This window comes from Balaenoptera physalus (genome assembly GCF_965194825.1).
Source record: "Balaenoptera physalus genome assembly, chromosome: 2".
Taxonomy (NCBI): Eukaryota; Metazoa; Chordata; class Mammalia; order Artiodactyla; family Balaenopteridae; genus Balaenoptera; species Balaenoptera physalus.
In genome coordinates, this window is record NC_138883.1 from 26,096,070 (window position 1) to 26,114,300 (window position 18,231).

Here is an 18,231-nt window from a genome sequence, read left to right on the forward strand (position 1 = left end):
CGGGAGCGCAGAGACCACGTGGTGCCTTCCCTGGCCTCACGCCTTTCCGTGGACAGATCAGGCACCTTTCAGTCTGCAGGCAGCTACCTTCAGTTGGGGCAGGGTGCTGGTGAGAAGAGCTGGCTGCATGCTGGGCTGCGTGATGCCCGGCAGGCAGCTCCTAGCTCACTCCTCTTCTCTGCTCACTCCTCTCCCCGCCCCATTCCCTCCTCCTCCTCCAACCTTCTGGTTTGGAAGGGCAGCTGTGGGCAGCCACCTGCACCCCCCTCCCTTACATCCAGATTCCAAAACCCCAAGGAAGTGGGGTTGGTGGGAGGATGGGAAGGAGCCCAAGCCAAGTATCCTTCTCTGCCCCACCTTCCCAAAGTTCTCCCCAGCACCACTATTTTGTGTGTGTGTGTATCTTAAGTAGCTTCTTTTTAAAGAAAATACTGAAGTATAGTTGATTTACGATATTGTGTTCGTTTCAGGTGTAGAGCATAGTGATTTCTTTTTGCAGATTGTATTCCATTATAGGTTTTTACAAGATATTGGATATAATTCCCTGTGCTACACAGTAAATCCTGTTGCTTATCTATTTTATATATAGCAATTTATATCTGTTAATCCCATACTCCTAATTTGTCCCTCCCCCTCCCTCTCCCCTTTGGTAACCATGAATTTGTTTTCTCTGTCTGTGAGTCTGTTTCTATTTTGTATATAGATTCATTTGTACTATTTTTTAGATTCCACATATGAGTGATATCACATATTTGTCTTTCTCTGTCTGACTTATTTTACTAAGCATTATATTCTCGAGGTCCATCCATGTTGCTGCAAATGGCAATATTTCATTCTTTTTTATGGCAGAGTTATATTCCACTGTATATATACCACAACTTCTTAAGCCAATCATCTGTTGATGGGCAATTGGGTTGTTTCCATATCATGGCTGTTGTAAATAGTGCTGCTATGACTATTGGGGTGCATTTATCTTTCTGAATTACAGTTTTTGTCTTTTCTGGATATATGCCCAGGAGTGGGATTGCTGGATCATATGGTAAGTCTATTTTTAGTTTTTTAAGCGACCTCCATACTGTTCTCCATAGTGGCTGCACCAATTTACATTCCCACCAACAGTGCAAGAGGGTTCCCATTTCTTCACATCCTCACCAGCATTTATTATTTGTAGACTTTTTGAAGATAGCCTTTCTGACCGGTGTGAGGTGATACCTCGTTGTGGTTTTGATTTGCATTTCTCTAATAATTAGCGATGTTGAGCATCTTTTCATGTGCCAGTTGGCCATCTGCATGTTTTCTTTAAAAAATGTCTATTGAGGTCTTCTGCCCAAGCACCACTATTTTAACCCCTGTTCCATACGAGAAACTCACAGACTGAGAAACCTGACAGTCCCGGTAGAGGAAACGGGCTGGCATTTAAAGTTCATTCAGTCATTACGTTCAGCAGCATCTACTATGTGCCAGGTGCTGCTGAGACAGCAGTGAACAGATGAGATAAAGTCTTTGCTCTCAGGGAAGCACCGACCATAGACAACAGGAGGCCCTCTTTGGGAGCCTTTGTGTCTTTCTGTCCCGGTTGGTGGTGAACAGCTGTCCCTAGCCCCCCTCCCCCACCTCGAGAGCCCAGAGAACAGAGGCAGGATTCAGTGCCGCTCACTGAGCGCTTGTTTTCTGTAGAATCCCCTCTCTGCTGGGCCTTGTCCTCCACCTGTCCCAGCACCTCTGCACTTTTCCCCTGGGCAGCTGTCCCTCCTCGCCCCTTCCTTCTGTCTTGCCTTCCTTCTGTCTTGCCTGCCTTCCTCTCTCCCCTACGTTGGGGCACTGACCCTGGTTCTCAATCCTGGCTGGCCATCCGCATCCCTGGAAGAACCTTCACAAAACATAGGACCCACCTGAGATGGTCAGACTCTGCAGGTGTGAGGGTGGGGTCCTGGCTTCTGATATTTGTAAGCTCTCCAGGTCTTTCTGAGGTAATTCCAGGTTGAGATCTTGGCGCCAAGGGCCTACAGGGAAGGCCTCAGGGCGATTCCCCCCAGTTTTGACTTGGAGCTGTGATGCACTGAGGGATGGAGCAAGGGGCTTCTGAAGAAGGCTGGGCACCTCAAAGCCAGGTCAGAGGAGTCAGGACTGAGCCCAGCAGGTCAAGAGAGGGATGCTCACTTGTGGGGCTGATAGATACTCCAGGAGGGGAGTGAGGGGGCACCCTCTGCCTCCTTCCCAGGCCACCCTGAGAGCTCTCTGTCCTCAAGGCTGCAGAGGGCTCCTGGGGCAGAGCCTGGTTCTCTGAGGTCAAGGAGGGGAAGCGGGAGGAGTGAAGGAGTGGGGGCAGCTCTGTCTTCTTTCTGTCCTTTCCCTGTTAAATCCTGCTCGTCTTTCAAGGCACAGTTCAAATTTTACCTCCTCCGTGAATCCTTCCCTTATTGCCCAGATGAAAACCAACCAATCATTGCCTCATAGGACTTCCTTTGGATTCACTCTGTATGCTTGACTCATCAAACTGAGATTTGGAAATGACCTTGAAGTCGGCCAGTTCTCCTCTACTTCAGGCAGGCCTACGTGCATACATGTCATACATGTGTACCCCTCACCCTGAGGTCACAGTCCCCAGTACTTGGGGCCACCTGCAGGTATAGGGGCTCAGTTCCTTCGGCCACATCATTCCTGTGGGGTGGGGGCAGGGCCTGGAGCTCCTGGAGGACTGGGAACATGGCTTTCTTAGGCCCCTCTGGCCCCCAGCCCCATGCCAGGACTCTGCCTTTGAGGACTTTGGCCTGGGGGAACCAGGTGAGGGTTTGCCGCATACATAGGAACTGGACACTTCAACCAGAAAACCTGCTGCGTGACTGTGGGCAACCAGCGCTCTTTGTGGATGTGTGGAGCCAGACTAGGGCCCCGTCTGGAAAGGGTTGTGGGCCTTCTTCCCCCGCGTGTAGTACAAGAAAAACCCCATCCGAAAACAAGCAAAGAAACCCAGTGAAGATTCTGATTTTCCCCATGCTGACCTTCTCATTTTTAAATATCACATTCTAAAATTTTTTTTCTCACTTTTTTGGGTGTCTTGCTTTGCTGGTGACCTCAGCAGTATGTGTTACTTTGTGTGTTGGGAAATCCATCTTTGCATGTTGTGTGTGTGTATAGGTCTCCATGCATGGGTTATATATGCACACAGCCTGTGTACACACGCACACATCACAACATACCGTATTGACTAGTGGTTCTCAACCGTGGCTGCCTGCTGGGAACACCTAGGGAGTAACAAAATCCCAGTGCTCAGGCCGCCCTCCAGTTAAAACAAATCAGAACCACAAGGGGTAGGGCCCAGGTGTCAGTAGTTTGCAAATCTCCCCAGGTGATCCCTCTGTGCCATCACAGCTAAGAAGCACTGATACAGATGGCACCATGTCTGATGGAAATCCTTTATTGAACAGTTAACAAGAGTGAGCGTTCAGACTCTGAAATTAAGGGATGGCACTTGGAAAGAAGCAGATGGTAAAGGCTTGGCCTGGATGCAGTGTTCTCACCTGCAAAGTAAGACCTTTGGACAAGACCATCTCTGGAGTCTCGCCCAATTCTTAGAAAATGCTTTGACTGCAGTGGATGTGCTCAGGAAGGAGAGGAAGGAATATGCTCTCCGGGGAGAGGCCAGGCCCCCTCTCTAGAGGCTGACATGTCCTGGGGTTCTGAGTATCCATAGGGCCACAGCTGCTTCCTTTTTTATGATGGGTATAAACCAAGGGGACTCTTGCCCACTTCCCACAGGAGCAGACAGCAGCCGGTCTGAGCTGCTGGGGAGCTGGGATTAGGCAGGGATTAGTGAGTGTGGTTTGGAGGGGCTCTGGAGCCTTGCAGCCAGCTCAGGAGTCTCAGGTCCAAAGATAGTAAATGGGAGAAGGAGATGAGACAGCATGTGGAAGGGAGGGGGCGATGAGGGAGAGGAGACAGTTGGCAAACTGATGCTTGGGCCATGAAAAGTTCATCTATTAACTACTAATTTTTAAAAAGTTTAATTACAAAGCTAAGATATTCTTATAAAAATGTGGACAATATTGAAGCATACAGATGAAAAATGAAAAGTTCTATTTCACCTCCCATTTCCTCCCGAATTCTGCTTCCTACCGCCATCATTTTGGCGTATATGCTTTCAGACCATTTTCTATATATATACATGTTTTCTATACACATTGTTTTATTGCTTTTTTAAAACTTGGATTATTCTCTACATACTATTTTGCAACTCGTTTTTAAAACACTATACCACAGGATTTCCCTGGTGGCGCAGTGGTTAAGAATCCGCCTGCCAGTGCAGGGGACACGGGTTCGAGCCCTGGTCCGGGAAGATTCCACATGCCGCGGTGCAACTAAGTCCACGAGCCACAACTACTGAGCCTGCACTCTAGAGCCCGTGAGCAACAACTACTGAAGCCCGCACACCCTAGAGCCCGTGCTCTGCAACAAGAGAAGCCACCGCAATGAGAAGCCTGCGCACCGCAACGAAGAGTAGCCCCTGCTCCCCGCAACTAGAGAAAGCCCGCGAGCAGCAACGAAGACCCAACGCAACCAATAAATAAATAAATAAATATTTAAAATTTAAAAAAAATTGGCTTCTTTAAAAAAATAAAACACTCTACCACAGACATTTTCTGTGCCTGTTCCTAAGTCAGAGTCACTTGATTCCTTTTGACAGCTGCCTAGAATTCCACAGCCTGTTACAATTTATGGGAATGCTGCAGTCAGCATACTTGTTCAATGTTTCTGTAGGATACCTTCCTAAAACCGGAATGGCTAGTTCTAAGGGTACGTCCTTTCCTAAATGGGATGGATTTTATCCAGCTGTCTCCCCCAAAGCACTTGCAGTCCCACCAAAGCACCTTTTTCCTCATAACCTCATCTGCACTGAGTATTGTCAATTCTTTATATGTTTCCCAATGTATTGATAAATGGGGAGTGTAAACAAAGCTGAAACAAAATGCAGTCCCACAGGGCTTGTCAACTTCCAGTTTCCTGTTTTCCAGGTGGGGAAGGCGAGGGGAGTGGCATCTGTCAGCTAACCCTGGGGAAAGCGGGAGAGTCAGGTGGCATTCCCTGGAGCCCTCGAGGTGGTTTTGTGAAGGGTTCTGTGACAAAGGGGTTTTCCTGTGCCAGTGCATGGCTGGGACCCAGCAGCCCCACCCAGGGGGTCAGAAAGGTGGGATAATGCCGTGTGTAAGGACAGGCCACCTGAGGCCAAACTGTCTCCGCTCAAATCCCAGCTCTGCCCTCACTAGCCACTCCTTTCCGCTCCTTTCCCCATCTATTAAGTAGAGGTGATGGAGGTGCTCTTCATCAGCTCCTGGGATGGGGATTAAGTGAATGGATGCGTGTAAAGTGTAGAACAGCGCCTGGCAAGAAATGTTAGTGCGGGGTAAGTGTCCAGTTGATAAGCTACCCCCCGCTGCATGCACACCCCTGCCCCTCCACACACACGTTCCAACTCCTCTTCCTCGGGGTAACCGCTATTAACAGTTTGGTGCACATCATTCCAGACTTTTAGGAACATCTAGACACACGACTTGCACACACATGCAGGTACATGTGACAATTATAAAATTCCCGTGTGCTCACTCTATCACTTAGGAGTCTTCTTCTTTTTAAATTTTTTAAAACTTTATTTTCGGAACAGGTATTACATACACATGGTATAAAATTCAAAGAGTAAAGGAGGGTAGACAGTGAAAAGTAAGCATCCTTCTCTTCTCAGTTTCCTAGCTGTTTAGGTTCTTGTTGTTATCAATTTCTTGAGTATCCTTCAGGAGATATTTCAAGCATTTTTAGAACCATATTCATTTACACGTTATTTCTTTCTCACACAAATGGTAGCACACTTTACATAATCTTCACTTTTTTTCACTTAATGAAATACCTTGGGTATATCTTTTTATATCAACACATACAGAGTTGTTGTTTTTTTTTTTTAATTTTGGCTGTGTAGAATTTCATGGTTAGAAGTACCATCACTTCTTTAATCTGTTTTTAAGGAAACTGAGATTTTACAATATTTTGTTTATTAATAAGCTATAATAAATATCCTATGAGTCATCTTTATAAAGCAAAAGAAAACTTAGCTAAAATTGACTTAAACCAATAAACAAATGGAGTTTGAAGGCTCAGTAACCGCACAGGTCCAGATCCAAAGCTGACTTCCATTCAGGCTTGATCCAGCCACTCAGTATCCTCAGAGACCTGGTTCTCTGGCTCTTTTTTGTCCTTTGATAGGTGGACTTTCGCTTTAGGCTCCACTCAGTATTTGCTCCCCTCCCCCCTTCACCAACTCTAGGGTCTTCCCTCGTGGAACAAAAAGGCTGCCACAGCCACATCTATCCTCAAACCACACCATCCAAAGCAAGGCAGAATGTGTCCCCTGTAGCTTCTACAGGAGAGGGAGGAAGTGACTTGCCCCGGAAACCCAGCAAGCCATAGCATCTTCTACATTGTCCTATCACTTGCATTTTTCATTTTAATATTTTATCAGGAACATAGTTCCTATATATACACCTATTTCATTCTTTTTTTTAATGACTTCATGTACTTAATTGTGTGGAGTTACCATGGCTCCCTTACTTACTCTCTCTCTGATGGACATTCAGGCATTTCCATTAAAAAAAAAACTTATAAACAATGTTGAAATGAACGTCTGTATTAGTTAGGATGCAGTTCTTTCACAAAGACGCACAGTAACAGGCGCTTAAACGAGCCAGAAGTTATCTCTCCGGTTTCAGTAGGTGTTTAAGCAGTTCATGGCAGACAGGGTGGCTCTGCTTTGTCAGGGAGGCAAATTCTCTTTATCTTGAAGCCCTTGCCTATGTGGCTGATAGAAGACTCAACACCATACCTTCCAGGTCCACATTCCAGCCGTCGGAAGTGGAGGAGAGGGAAAATGGAAGATCCCTTCCCTCCAAGCACATGACCCACAAACTGCACATCACTTTTGCCCACACCCACCAGCCAGAACGTGATCATGTGGCCACACCTCGCTGGAAATGTAATCTTTATACTGAGTAGGATGTGCCCCACTAAAAGTTGGGGGGTTCTATTGCTAAAAGAAGAAGAGGAGAAAATATATTATGGAATAATTAGCCATAGCTGGTACAACATCCTTAAAAATTGATCTATAAACAGCCCTGTATTTTTTTTGGATTGAATTCTTTTTGATACCCCCCCCCCAAAATGTTTCTACCAGTATATGCTCCCACTGACAGCTCCTGGAGTGACGCTCTGCCACACGCAGTCACTGTCGCTGCTGCCACCACAACCAAGGCTACAAGCTTACCCTGGGCCATTGCTGGCCGTGCCCACCGCATGGGCCGGTGGCTCTGATTGTTCACCTGCCAATCCCTAGCTCTGTGGCCTTAGCTGTACTCAGTTTCTGTATCTATCAAATTAAGACATTGAACTCTAGTCTAGGTCTCAAAGAATCTCAGCTTCTTTTCCAGTCTTAGAGTTAGATCTATGATTGAGGGTAGTGCACCCAGGGAGAGGCGGCTTTGCAGAAAACGGCGTCTAGAAGGAGGGAGGTGACGGTCCCACCCTGCATGCTGGCAAAACATACCCAGGTGGGCGGTGTTCGGATCTGGGCACGATTCTAAGAGCAAACAAGCTGGATTGTGGTGAGAAGAGAGCAACCCGTGGCAGAAACAGGCCTGAGAATAGAGAAAGAAGAATGCAGAGAAATGGGAGTGTTTAATGTGGGGAACAGGAGACTGAGTGATACTGGTAAATACTTTCTGGACCTGCTCTGGAATGGGGGCGGGGTGGGGACAAGGACCTGTCAAGTTCCATGTGGCCTCCAGGGGTCGCAGGTTTGGGCACAAAATAAGAAATAATCTCTTAAGAAACGTAAAGACATTTTAATGACACTTTACGGGAAGGTTAAGAGGATATTTGGGGCCTATCAGGCCTTGCTGAGCTGGCCTGGTCTCAGGACGCTCCCTTCCCTACCTGCCATTCCCCAACCTCAAAACCAAACTGCTCTCTGTCACTCTCCTCTGCCACCATCACCGAAACTGCTCTCACTACGAAAACGGCCCTCCATCTCATGGAAGCCTTGCTGGCCTCCTCTCCCTGCCCTCTCAGCAGCGCGCCACACCCGACCGCATCCCTCTCCTGGAAGCGTCGGGTTTGCCCCGACCCACCCTGAGTTGTCCTCCTGCTTCTCCTTCTCCGGTGCTTTGCTGGTGTCATGCCATCCTCTGCCAGTGGCTTCTCTACTGTAGGCCCTCACATCCTCACGTCTTCTCACACTGCACCTCACCTTGCCTTCCATTACCACTGCACATAGGTGGCGGCCAGTCTAGAACTCTGCCCCAGGCCCCCGTTCAGGGGCACAGAGCACTGTAGCCAATGGCTTAGTGTCCCGCAGGCATGTGAAATTCAAACTGTCCAGAATCTTGTCAACCACCCCCCCCCACGCCCTCCCCCCCCCCCACCAACCTCTTCCTCCTGTAGGGAACAGAGAGGGCCACCATTTATGCAGGAACTGTGGGTCACCCCTGCCTGCTTCCTTTCCCCAACCTCCAGCACCCAATCACCCCTGCGTCCTCGGTATGGCTCACGTCCATCCGCTTCCTCCCATTGCAGCTACCCCATCCTGAGCCACCTCTCCGTGGCCGGTCTTGCCCTCTAACCCTGTCTGTGCAATTATGTCACTCTGGCTTAAGACCCTTCAGTGGCTCCCCGTCACCCTCAGGACCGAATCCAGATAGCTTAGCAAGCTTTCAAGGTCCTTTTAGATCTGCCTCCTTCCTGCCTTTGGGGACCCCAGCTCCTCTCACTAACCCCCACTCGGTGGGCTCCAGCCAGCCTCACCGACAGGCCACCGTTCACAGGCTGTTCCCTTGGCCTGGAACGACTCCTCCCTTTCTTCCTCTGGCTAACGGCCAACTCCAAGCCCTTCAGGCCTCAGTGCGGGCTTCTTCCCCTCCAGGGAGCCCTCCCGGGCTGCCCCAGGATGGCTTAGCTGTCCCTCTCCGTGGCCTTACTAGCACCATGGATCAAGCTGCAGTGCACTGTTTCTAATCGCTTGATTGTGTCTCTGTATCACCAGGCTTCTAGAAGCTGTGTGTGCAGGAACCTTGCCCGGGTCGCTATCATTGCTTACTTGAAGACTGGAACAGAATGCGTTGGATAAATATTTGTTGACTGGCGTGGAATCAAAACCTGACTCACTGGGTGCAGCTCAGGGCTTCAGCAGTGACCCCCGTGTATAGAAAGGGCCGGGGCTCCAGGGGAAGAAGCCAAGGGAGAGTGAGAGTGACTAGAAAGTGAAAGGAGAGCCGAGCGAGAGGAAAGAACCCCAGAGGGTGCAGTCTGGCGAGGAGGGGCCAGGCCAAGGGTTCATTCAACCCAGTCTAGCGAGGGAGCTGGGGCTAGTGCGGGGAGGCACTGTGGGCAGGGAAGTGAGCAGAATGAAAAAGAGAGAAAATGTGTTTTGTAATTAGTCATGGCCCCCTGGGGTGACGCTGGGAGTTTTCACTGGAGGTGGGTAGACCAGATTTGCAAAATGACAAACAGGGGCTAACCACCAGCTGGGGCCACAGTGGGGCTTCCGGCCCTGGTGGCAGAAGTTGAGCTTTCTAGTTTTTTCTCTGTCCCGCCCCACTACGTTCAAGATTCTGCCAAATTATGGAAATGGGAGGGGAGGGCATCTGAGGAAAGACTTCCCGAGGGGCCAGACCTGTCTTTCCTGACCTCCTCGGTGGCTGGCCTCTGCCTCTCAGCAGGTTCTTAGGACAAGGAATGGGATAGGTGGGCGCTTGCCACTGAGAAGGCTCTGAAATGACCTTGTATCCAAAGATCTTGACCAACTTGCCCAGTGGAGTTTCTTGGGAAACATGAAAACATTCTGGAGATGGAGAATCTGAGTAAAAGCCCTCCCCCTCCCCTCCTGCTAAGGAAAGCAGCAGAAAAGAGCACGGGGTGATGTAAAGGGGATGCCTCCTTCTATGCTTAGGAAAGTGGGGGTCAACTGCTCCCCCCCAGACACCTGGGGAGGCTGGAACCGAACGTCAGGACAAAGAGACCCCTGCCCCTCTTACACACAAAGGGCGCCCTATGGGCTCCACGCCTTTGTTTCCAGAGCAGTGGCTTCCAAACTTTCAAAACCAACACCCCCGGTGAGAAATGCATTTCGCATCTCAACCCGTTACTCAGATGAGTGTTTATATACACTGAAACAAGCTGTATGAAACCATACTTTCCTTTTTCCCATATGTAACCCACGCTTATGTTTTTCCTTTCTATTCTTTTTTAAAAAAATTCTGGGTGCAATCCACGAAACTGATTTCATGATCCACTAGTGGGTCTTAAGCCACAGTTGCTCTGGGGATGTCAGTTCTTCACTCTGCAGGGTCTTCAACCCCTGACAGCTGGAATTTGTCAATTTTCCTGCTGAGGTCCTCTCTCCATGTTCTACTTCCTAATACACCCTCGACCAGACCTGCAGTCCTAAAAGTCACCACCTTCATCAGGTTACCACATCTGTTCCTCTGATCCCCCCGGACTCTCAGGCACCTCTAGGATAGGCAAGGAGCCCTGTTACTAGCAGAGTGTCTGAGATAAGGGTAACGCTCCCAGGAGGCCCACCAGGTTCATATTGGGCGGGGGCAGCGGGGAGTGGGCTGCTCTGGGCTGCAAGAATACGGCAAAAATAAAATACTTAACTCAAGCAGCTTAAATAGTAAGGGGCTGGTTAATAAAATCACACACCAGGAAGCTCAGAGGTAGGTGGATCTTGAGTTGGGTAAGTGATCACATGACTTCTTGTTTTTTTTACCTTTGGTTGTCATCTGCCAACCTTTCCCTACCTTAGTCTCCATGTGACAAGAGTGCTATGTTAAGGGGCTTTTGTGGGTAGCAGAAGAAGGGAAGGGTGGGGCCTGGCTTTTAGCTGGCTGGGTAAGTGAGTGAGTCACTGGGTGGCTGGGCCCCTTCAGCCCCATGTAAGGACAGGCTGCAGCCGCCCACTGCCCGCCCGAACTGTGTCTGGACAGAAATGGGCATGTCTGCTTTGCAAGGGGCCCTACCTCATGCTCGGATAACCCTGTGAATCAGGAAGGCTGGAGATGCTTATCATCCCTTTTCTCCCCACGAGTCACAGGCCCCCAAAGCGGAACTGACTCCTGGCCTCACCTACAGATGCAGGCCTGAGCTGAGCAGAGAACTGGAGTCCCGTCTCCATCTTGGTGCTGGATTCCCTGGAGCAGGAAGGGCCAATCAGGAGCAAAAGAAGCTCTCTGGTGCTTGTTTCCCCTTTGGGCTTTTTGTAAGTCCCATCTCCAGGCACCCAGACCCCTAATGCTGTCTCCTTCTGCCCACATGGCCCGTTGTCTGCTGGTTTCCCAGGGAAAGTAGGAGGCAGGGCGGGGGCAGAGTGTGGTGGCGGTAGTGTCTCCTGGTATCTACATCTTTGGTAGCATCTGATAGTATTGACCTAGCCATGATGGAGGTCTAGTAGCCTCTGGGACTGTATGTGAGCTGGAAGGAACCTGAGAGCAACCTCCCTCATTTCACAGCTGTGAGCACTCAGGCCCAGAGAGGGGTAGTGACTTGCTCGAGACCACACAGCTAGTTAACTGTGAGTTCATGACTCCAGAGGCATGAACTGGGGTCCCTTGCCCTCCAACTCCCCACTCTTTCACTACTCTCACTGCCTGGATCCCTGGGCTGCCCGCCAGCTGGTTCCACCTCTTACCCTCTGATTCCAGGACCAAGCCTCGGCAGCAACTCTGAAGTGTGGGGCTGCCTGCCCCAGGCTCCCCTGCCACCGGAAGCAGGCCCAGTGTCCCGATCCCAAGCTGGTTTTCCTTTTTCCTGCTGGACATAGCAATAAGATGGAGTGAGAATCCACACTGCAAGCCTTGAGACAATAAATATTCACCTTTCTGAAGAAAGTCTGTCTTTAGCAAAGGGGAGCAGGAACTGGCTGGCCCTGGGAGGAATTTGCTGCAGGAGCTAGTGCTAGGGAGAGTGTGGTGCCAGCGTATGTGGGTGCTTGAGGGTGGGGAGGGAGGGCCCTCCGAAGTGTGAGCTGGCGTATATCTGTGTGTGCGGGAAGAGGGCAGATGGTGTAGACATCCAGGGAGTACTGGACTGGGAATTGGAATGCCAGGGTTCTCTCTGCCACAGGTCAGCACTGTGATCTTGGAACTTAACCTCCTAGAGTCTCAGTTTTCCCAGCTGCAAAATGGGGGTGCAAGAATCTCCTTCACAGGGTTGTTAAGAAGATCTAAACAAATGCATGTGAGTGGTCTCCCAGGGACACAACAGGAGGGCTGCTCTGGGGGTGGGGTGTGGGGAGGAGTTCTGCTGCTCCCCTTGGACGCTTGCTGGAGCTGGGTGTCAAGCAGCCTCAATTTGGGGAAGATTAGGGCAGGGCAGCTCCAAGGCCCTGGCCTTCGATTTCCTCCCTTGCTTCCTTGGCTGCCCCAGGCAGCACTAAATCAGGTCACCACTTGTCTTTCTTTGCTTTAGCTGTCATGCACACAGCTCCTGCCCAGCTCCCAATCCAGGTCACCATCTCCCACACCCTTCCCTTCCCCAGTGGCCAAGGAGACGGCCTCTCAGTGCTTTTGTTCTTGACTACTGTTCATTAGACCCTGGCTGTGTGCCTGACACTGGGCCAGTTGCTTTAGGAAGAAATAGCAGGTACCCTTTGCAGCATGCGGTATGCCAGGCTCCATCACGAGATTATTTATCTCTTTTAGGGAGATATGATCACTTCTACTTTATAAGTGAGGAAACTGAGGCTCAGAAAAAGTAAGAATCTCAGTCAAGGTCACTCAGCTGACAAGTGCAGAGCCAAGGCTGAAACCTAGATCTGTCTGATTCCAGAGCTCATGCTTGTAATCCCTGAGTTCCTGTGTTTAGAGGACAGAAGCTAGAGGGTGCAGGCAGCAGATGGGGCTGAGGGGACCAGGGGAGGTAAGGTGAGGGTCATTTCAGGAGTCAGGGTGAGGTCTGAGGGGAGGATGCTGGGCCTGAAGGAGAGAGGAGGGGAAAGGCCCGCAATGTGATGGGGAAGCCCCCTCCCCACACTCACCCAGACAGACAGACAGACACACACACACACACAAGACAGAGTCCGACACACACCCACAGACATATACAAGGACCTATAGGATACACACACATACACACAAACACACACCTAGAAGACACACACAGACCCAGAAATGCACACTCATGTTGGCACACATCAGAGACACACACAGACCCAGTGACACTCAGACTCACATACACAGGCACACAGAGACACAGACACCCACGCGCACACATGTCCTAGAGGGAAGGGAAGGAAGAGCCAGAGCCGCCTCATTTCCAGGCCTCCTCCTCTAAGGCAAAAGGAAAGCCTTCCCCAGAAGTGCTGAGTCAGCAGCGGGTGACAAATGAGCCTGGGGCGGCGGTTCGGGTGGGAGCATCTAGCATGCAGAGCGCATTGTGCCAGCTCCAGCCCCGGCCAGCCCAGCAAGGGGGCAGGGAGCGGCCGCCAGCTGCCCGCTCAGGGGGAGGCCCCAGGGAGGAAGTGACTCACTTTGACTTTGGAAATGCCAGACCTACAGCTCAAGGTCAAGCAGCAGGGCTGCCAGCCGGCTTCCTGCAGGGAGGTGGGGTGGGCCTGGCCGGTGGGGGGCTAGCCTGGCCGGGCCTAGGAGGGGCTGGACGCAGGTGGGAGGCAGGCAGGGGCTGGCTGGGCTCCGCCGGCACAGATGATGGAAAGGTGGGGAGAGGTCCCTGGCGCTGAGGGTCGTCTCAGAAATGGCCAGGGCTGGCTGGGGGAAGTGGGGTTGATCCCTGGGCTCCTTCTCCGCTCCCTAAGACCCCCACTGGAATCTAGCGCGAGGGCACATGACCGTACTCCTGGGTGGCTGCAGCCGCCCCTGGCCTGGCTCTTCTGCCCTCTTGCCCCCCTAATTTGCCCCAGTGAGATCTTTTCAAGACATCAATCACATGATTTCCTCCAATGGCTTCCCGCTGCACTGAGACTAAATTCAACCCCTCATGAGGAACATCTTCCAAACGTGCCACTCTTGACAGTGAAATTAAATTTCACTATTAAAAATGACACCAGGACAACATGTGTGAACAGGGGCTGTCCTGGCCAGGCAGCCCTACTTTGGGCTTAGAGCTTTCGTCCCCACCCCCATCTTTGCCTGGCTCCCCTAATCTCTGCGTAAATGTCCCTCACCTCCTCAGAGAGACTGACCCTGACCGTCCTACTGCCACTCATTCTCCATGCACTTCCTCTGCTTTATTTCCTTCATGGCATTTACTGCTACCTGGATTTATCTTTGTTTGTTTACATATTTTTTGTCTGTCTACGCCTCCCTCCATAAAGGCTTCTTCTATAGATTTTTTTTTCTTCTTTTTTTGGCTGCACTGCGTGTCTTGCGGGATCTTCCCCAACCAGGGACTGGACGGGGGCCACCACAATGAAAGCCTGGAATCCTAACCACTAGGCCACCAGGGAAGTCCCCATAAAAGCTTCCTGACAGCAAAGACTTTTTCTGTCTTGTGTGACCCCGCCGTGTCCCCAGTCCCTAGAACAGTGTCTGGGACAAGTGGTACTTAGTAACATTTAATCCATGAGTGCGCAGATGAGGGTCAGGACTGAAAGGGAACACAAGACCTCAAAGGGCAGGCTTGGAGAGACTCCGTCAGGTAAAGGGACAGGGCCTGCGGGGAGTGTCCCTGAGCAGGGCCTATGGATGCGAGCTACAGGGGTAGCTACTGCCCCGAGACCAGCAGGAAGGCTTTGGAGTAATCCAGACCTGGCTGAGAATTCCCTCTGTCTCGGTTGCTAGCTCTGCGCCTTTAAGCCAGTTATTTACTATCTAGAAAATGAGAATGAACACAATTTCTCTTCTGGAGTTATTGATGCTCTGGGTGCCCCTTGCTTCCAGATGTCACTTCCTCTCTTGAGACACATTTGGCTCTGCTGGGGAATCCAGAAGTGGAGAATTCCTTTCCCTCAGGAGCATCTGGGAGGTGCCAGCCCCATTTCCACTCCAGGTCCTGCCAGGCCACATGCCTCAGTTTCCTCCTAGGCGGACAGGGATTGAGCAGGGCAACGAGTTCAAAGGTGGACCTCTGGTTAAAGTGAGGAAATCTGGCAAAATGGAAACGGTACAAGGTGTTCGTGTCCTGGTTCTGTGGCTTCGGTCACCTCTGAGCCTGAAGGACATTCCCTGCTTTTGATTTTTCACTCCTGTCTTCTCCAGCCCCGCTGCCCCAGAGTGTGGATCCAGTAAGACCATGATCACGATGGTGCTCTGGAAAGTATCCCTGACGGAGGAGTGTAAGGGAGTATCCTTAGTTGAGATTTACTCTCAGGGGTACGGGCACAGGAAGCTGCTGAGCCCCCTTTCTCCCCCAGGGCCAGTCTTTCTGACCCCCCAGCCCTTGCTCCATCTCCATGAGCTGGTGCTGCCGCCCCTGGCCTGGCCGGTCCTGCTTTGGTGGAGAGAATAGAAAGTGAAAGTGGCCCTGTGGAGGAGGTGGCCCCAGGGAGCGCACAGCCCGCCAGCTGCCTGCAGAGGGACCCCAGTCACGAAGGGCAGCTCCTTGTCCCCAGGTCCCCTGCCTGGAGCTGCCTGCATAGTTCTCAGCCTGCCCTGTGCCTGGGGCTCCTTCTTGCGGCAGCCCCAGCCAGAGCCGGGTTGCTGAGCAGTGAGAGGGTGGCCTGAGGCCACTGTCCCCGTCTTCTGTCCTGACTCAACCTCCCGCGTGAGTGAAAGGAGGGGAGCGAGGGCCTGGCAGCTGGGGGTTGTCCTGTGGGATGGGTCAGAAGCGGGAGTGGCCGGCTCCTGGGTCACGATGCTGTCTGTCTCAGCCAAGGCTTCCCTCTGCGGGCTCCCAGCAGGGCTTCTGAAGGGTGACACTGGGAGGCCTGAGGTGTGGGTGTGGGCAGAGCAAAGTGAAAGGAACCAGACAATAGCTTCAGCCAACCTCCAGCCAACCTGGGGCCAGGCCCCATGCCAGGTGCTTCACAATCACAGCCTAGCAGTATACCTGGGCCACTGGCACATCCGCATTCATCCATTTGTTCAAGAAAAAATTTTTGAGTGTTTGTGCCCCAGACACTGTTCTAATCACAGGGGACAAGTCATGGAAACAGAGTTTTAAAAAATCCCTGCCTTCATGGAGCTTACATTCTAGTGGAGGGAAAACAGTCAACAATCAAAGGAAACAGCTGAAATAGTGTATAAGATGGTGACATGTGCTGGAGAAAAATAAAGAGGGGAAAGAGGAAAGGGGTGATGGGGTGGGGACAGGTTTGTAATTTTAAGAGGAGAGGGTTGGGAAGGCCTTGCTGAGAAGGGGACAGATTCTGATCCAGTAAGTCACTTTATTTCACATAAAAGTCAAGGATGCAGATATGATCGTTATCATCCCTGTGAAGGACAAGGAAATCAAACCCAAGGACGAGTCCAAAGTCAAATGTCTGGGAAGTGGGAAAACTAAAATTTGAGCTCAGGCTCTGTCTGTGTCTGTAACCACCACATGCTCTTGGACAGAGAGACAAAGAGAGGACAGAATGGAAGGGAAAAGGGAAATAAAGGCCGTATGGGGGCCTCGCAATGGTGGCCATCTGTTTTCCAAACTGAAAACCAGGACACGATCTGAAAAGATTTTCCTGTTGCTCATAATTAGAGTGGCTGTCTGGGAGAGGTGGTTTGGATGCTGGCCTGAATGGTGGGATTTCTGAGACATTCCAGTGGCTTGTGGGGCCCACGAGGCAGTCCAGGGGTAGGGCACTGCCATGGCAACCCCAGCTTGGCCTTGGGGCCAAGATCCTGGTGCAGGCCCACATGGCAGAGAAGCTACACTGGGCATGGACCCGAGACGCTGCAGGCCCAGGGGCGGCCAACGCTGAGGAGACAGCGGAAAGGGGGGAGGGGTATGGCCCGCAGCCCATGTTCTGGGCCAATTGGAAGGGTGGGCTGGCAGGTTCCAGAAAACCCACTGGCAGGAGCCTGAGAGGCATGTGGGGCAAGAAACCAGACTTTCCTGTTAGGCAAGTCTGGGTTTGAATCCTCCTCCTCTCTGGCCCTGGGCAAGTCACACAACTCTGATGAGCTTGTTTCTCCATCTGTGAAATGGGGATAATAACTCACCTCATAGCTAGTTGCAAAGATTATCACGTTTTGAGGTAATGCATGAGTTGTACACAGCATATTGCAGACTTCAGACTTGGTTCTTGCTGTTTCCCTCCACCCAGTGGGGCACTGGGGGCATGCCAAGGTGGTGCGCTGGTGGAACGGGAAGAATTGTGGGGCTTGGGAAATGGATGACCCAGTCAACAGGGCAGTTACAGGTTCCCAGCCAAGCCCTGCACATGGGCTGGGGCTTAGTCAGCAACAAAAGAACATGCCCTTCCCAAACAGCCAGGCCCACAGGGCGAGCCCTTCCCCCAGCTCCCACCGCTCTGCAACCCCAGTGCCCTGGTCCACAGGCCTCTCCACGCACTCACCCCTGCTCCAGCATCCTGGGGGCTCCAGAGCCCACAGTGCCCTCTGCTCGGGTGGGTGGCAAGGTGCCTCCAACGTGGAACAGGGGCACGCCCAACTGCTCCTGCTGGTGACGCTTTCCTTTCTGCCCTGCTGCCTGAGCCTCCCAGGAAACTCATTGCTGCCCCACTATTGCTTCTGGAAGATTGTCCTTAAAGAAGGGAAAGAACAAGACGGGAAAAGCCTTTTGCATCACCCCCTATTTCCATGGGCTGAACTGCACGGCTCTGGCCACAGCCATGACAGAGTCAAGGACAGCTGGAATCTAGCCCAGCTTTTACCAACAATTCATTGTGTGACCTTGGGCATCCTCTCTGGGCCTCCTTTCCTTCATTTGCAAAGTAAGGGGTTTAGACTAGATCATCTCTAAAGTCTAGTTGTGATGTCTAAATGATAGCATGCGTCGAATTTTTATCCGTTTGTTCATTCATTCATAGCACTTATTGCTTCCCTACATGGTATATTTTGTTTGTTTGCTTATTGTCTGTCTTACTCTATGCCAGCTCTATGAGGGAAGGTGTTTTTGTTTGCTTTGTTCACTGCTGTATTCCTGCCATCTGCAAGAGGGCATGACAGTGAGCAGGAGCTTGTATTTGACCAAGTCGTGGCAGGAAACTGAAGATTGCAGGCTCGAACAGGGTGCTGGAGGGCAGCTCCTTGAGAGCACTATTTCTGAAGCTGTAGACAAGGT

General features: G+C 51.2%; 1 protein-coding gene and 1 long non-coding RNA gene across 2 annotated transcripts in view; one reads left to right on the forward strand and one right to left on the reverse strand.

Annotated features, from left to right (window-relative positions):
• Window positions 1–5,070: 5,070 nt before the first annotated feature.
• Window positions 5,071–18,231, reverse strand: part of LOC309655876 (uncharacterized protein) — a 30,207-nt gene continuing 17,046 nt past the window's right edge. Inside the window, exons 3-8 of the mRNA XM_082451746.1 lie at window positions 17,504–17,691; window positions 17,148–17,282; window positions 11,726–11,847; window positions 11,164–11,228; window positions 7,586–7,676; window positions 5,071–7,072 (exon numbers count right to left, since the gene is read on the reverse strand). Of these exons, the coding sequence (XP_082307872.1) occupies window positions 6,772–7,072; window positions 7,586–7,676; window positions 11,164–11,228; window positions 11,726–11,847; window positions 17,148–17,282; window positions 17,504–17,691 (902 nt within the window). The 3' untranslated portion in view covers window positions 5,071–6,771. The remainder of the gene's footprint in view (window positions 7,073–7,585; window positions 7,677–11,163; window positions 11,229–11,725; window positions 11,848–17,147; window positions 17,283–17,503; window positions 17,692–18,231) is intronic.
• Window positions 17,686–18,231, forward strand: part of LOC309655959 — a 42,014-nt gene continuing 41,468 nt past the window's right edge. The window contains exon 1 of the long non-coding RNA XR_014261069.1: window positions 17,686–18,229. This is a non-coding gene — a long non-coding RNA (uncharacterized lncRNA). The remainder of the gene's footprint in view (window positions 18,230–18,231) is intronic.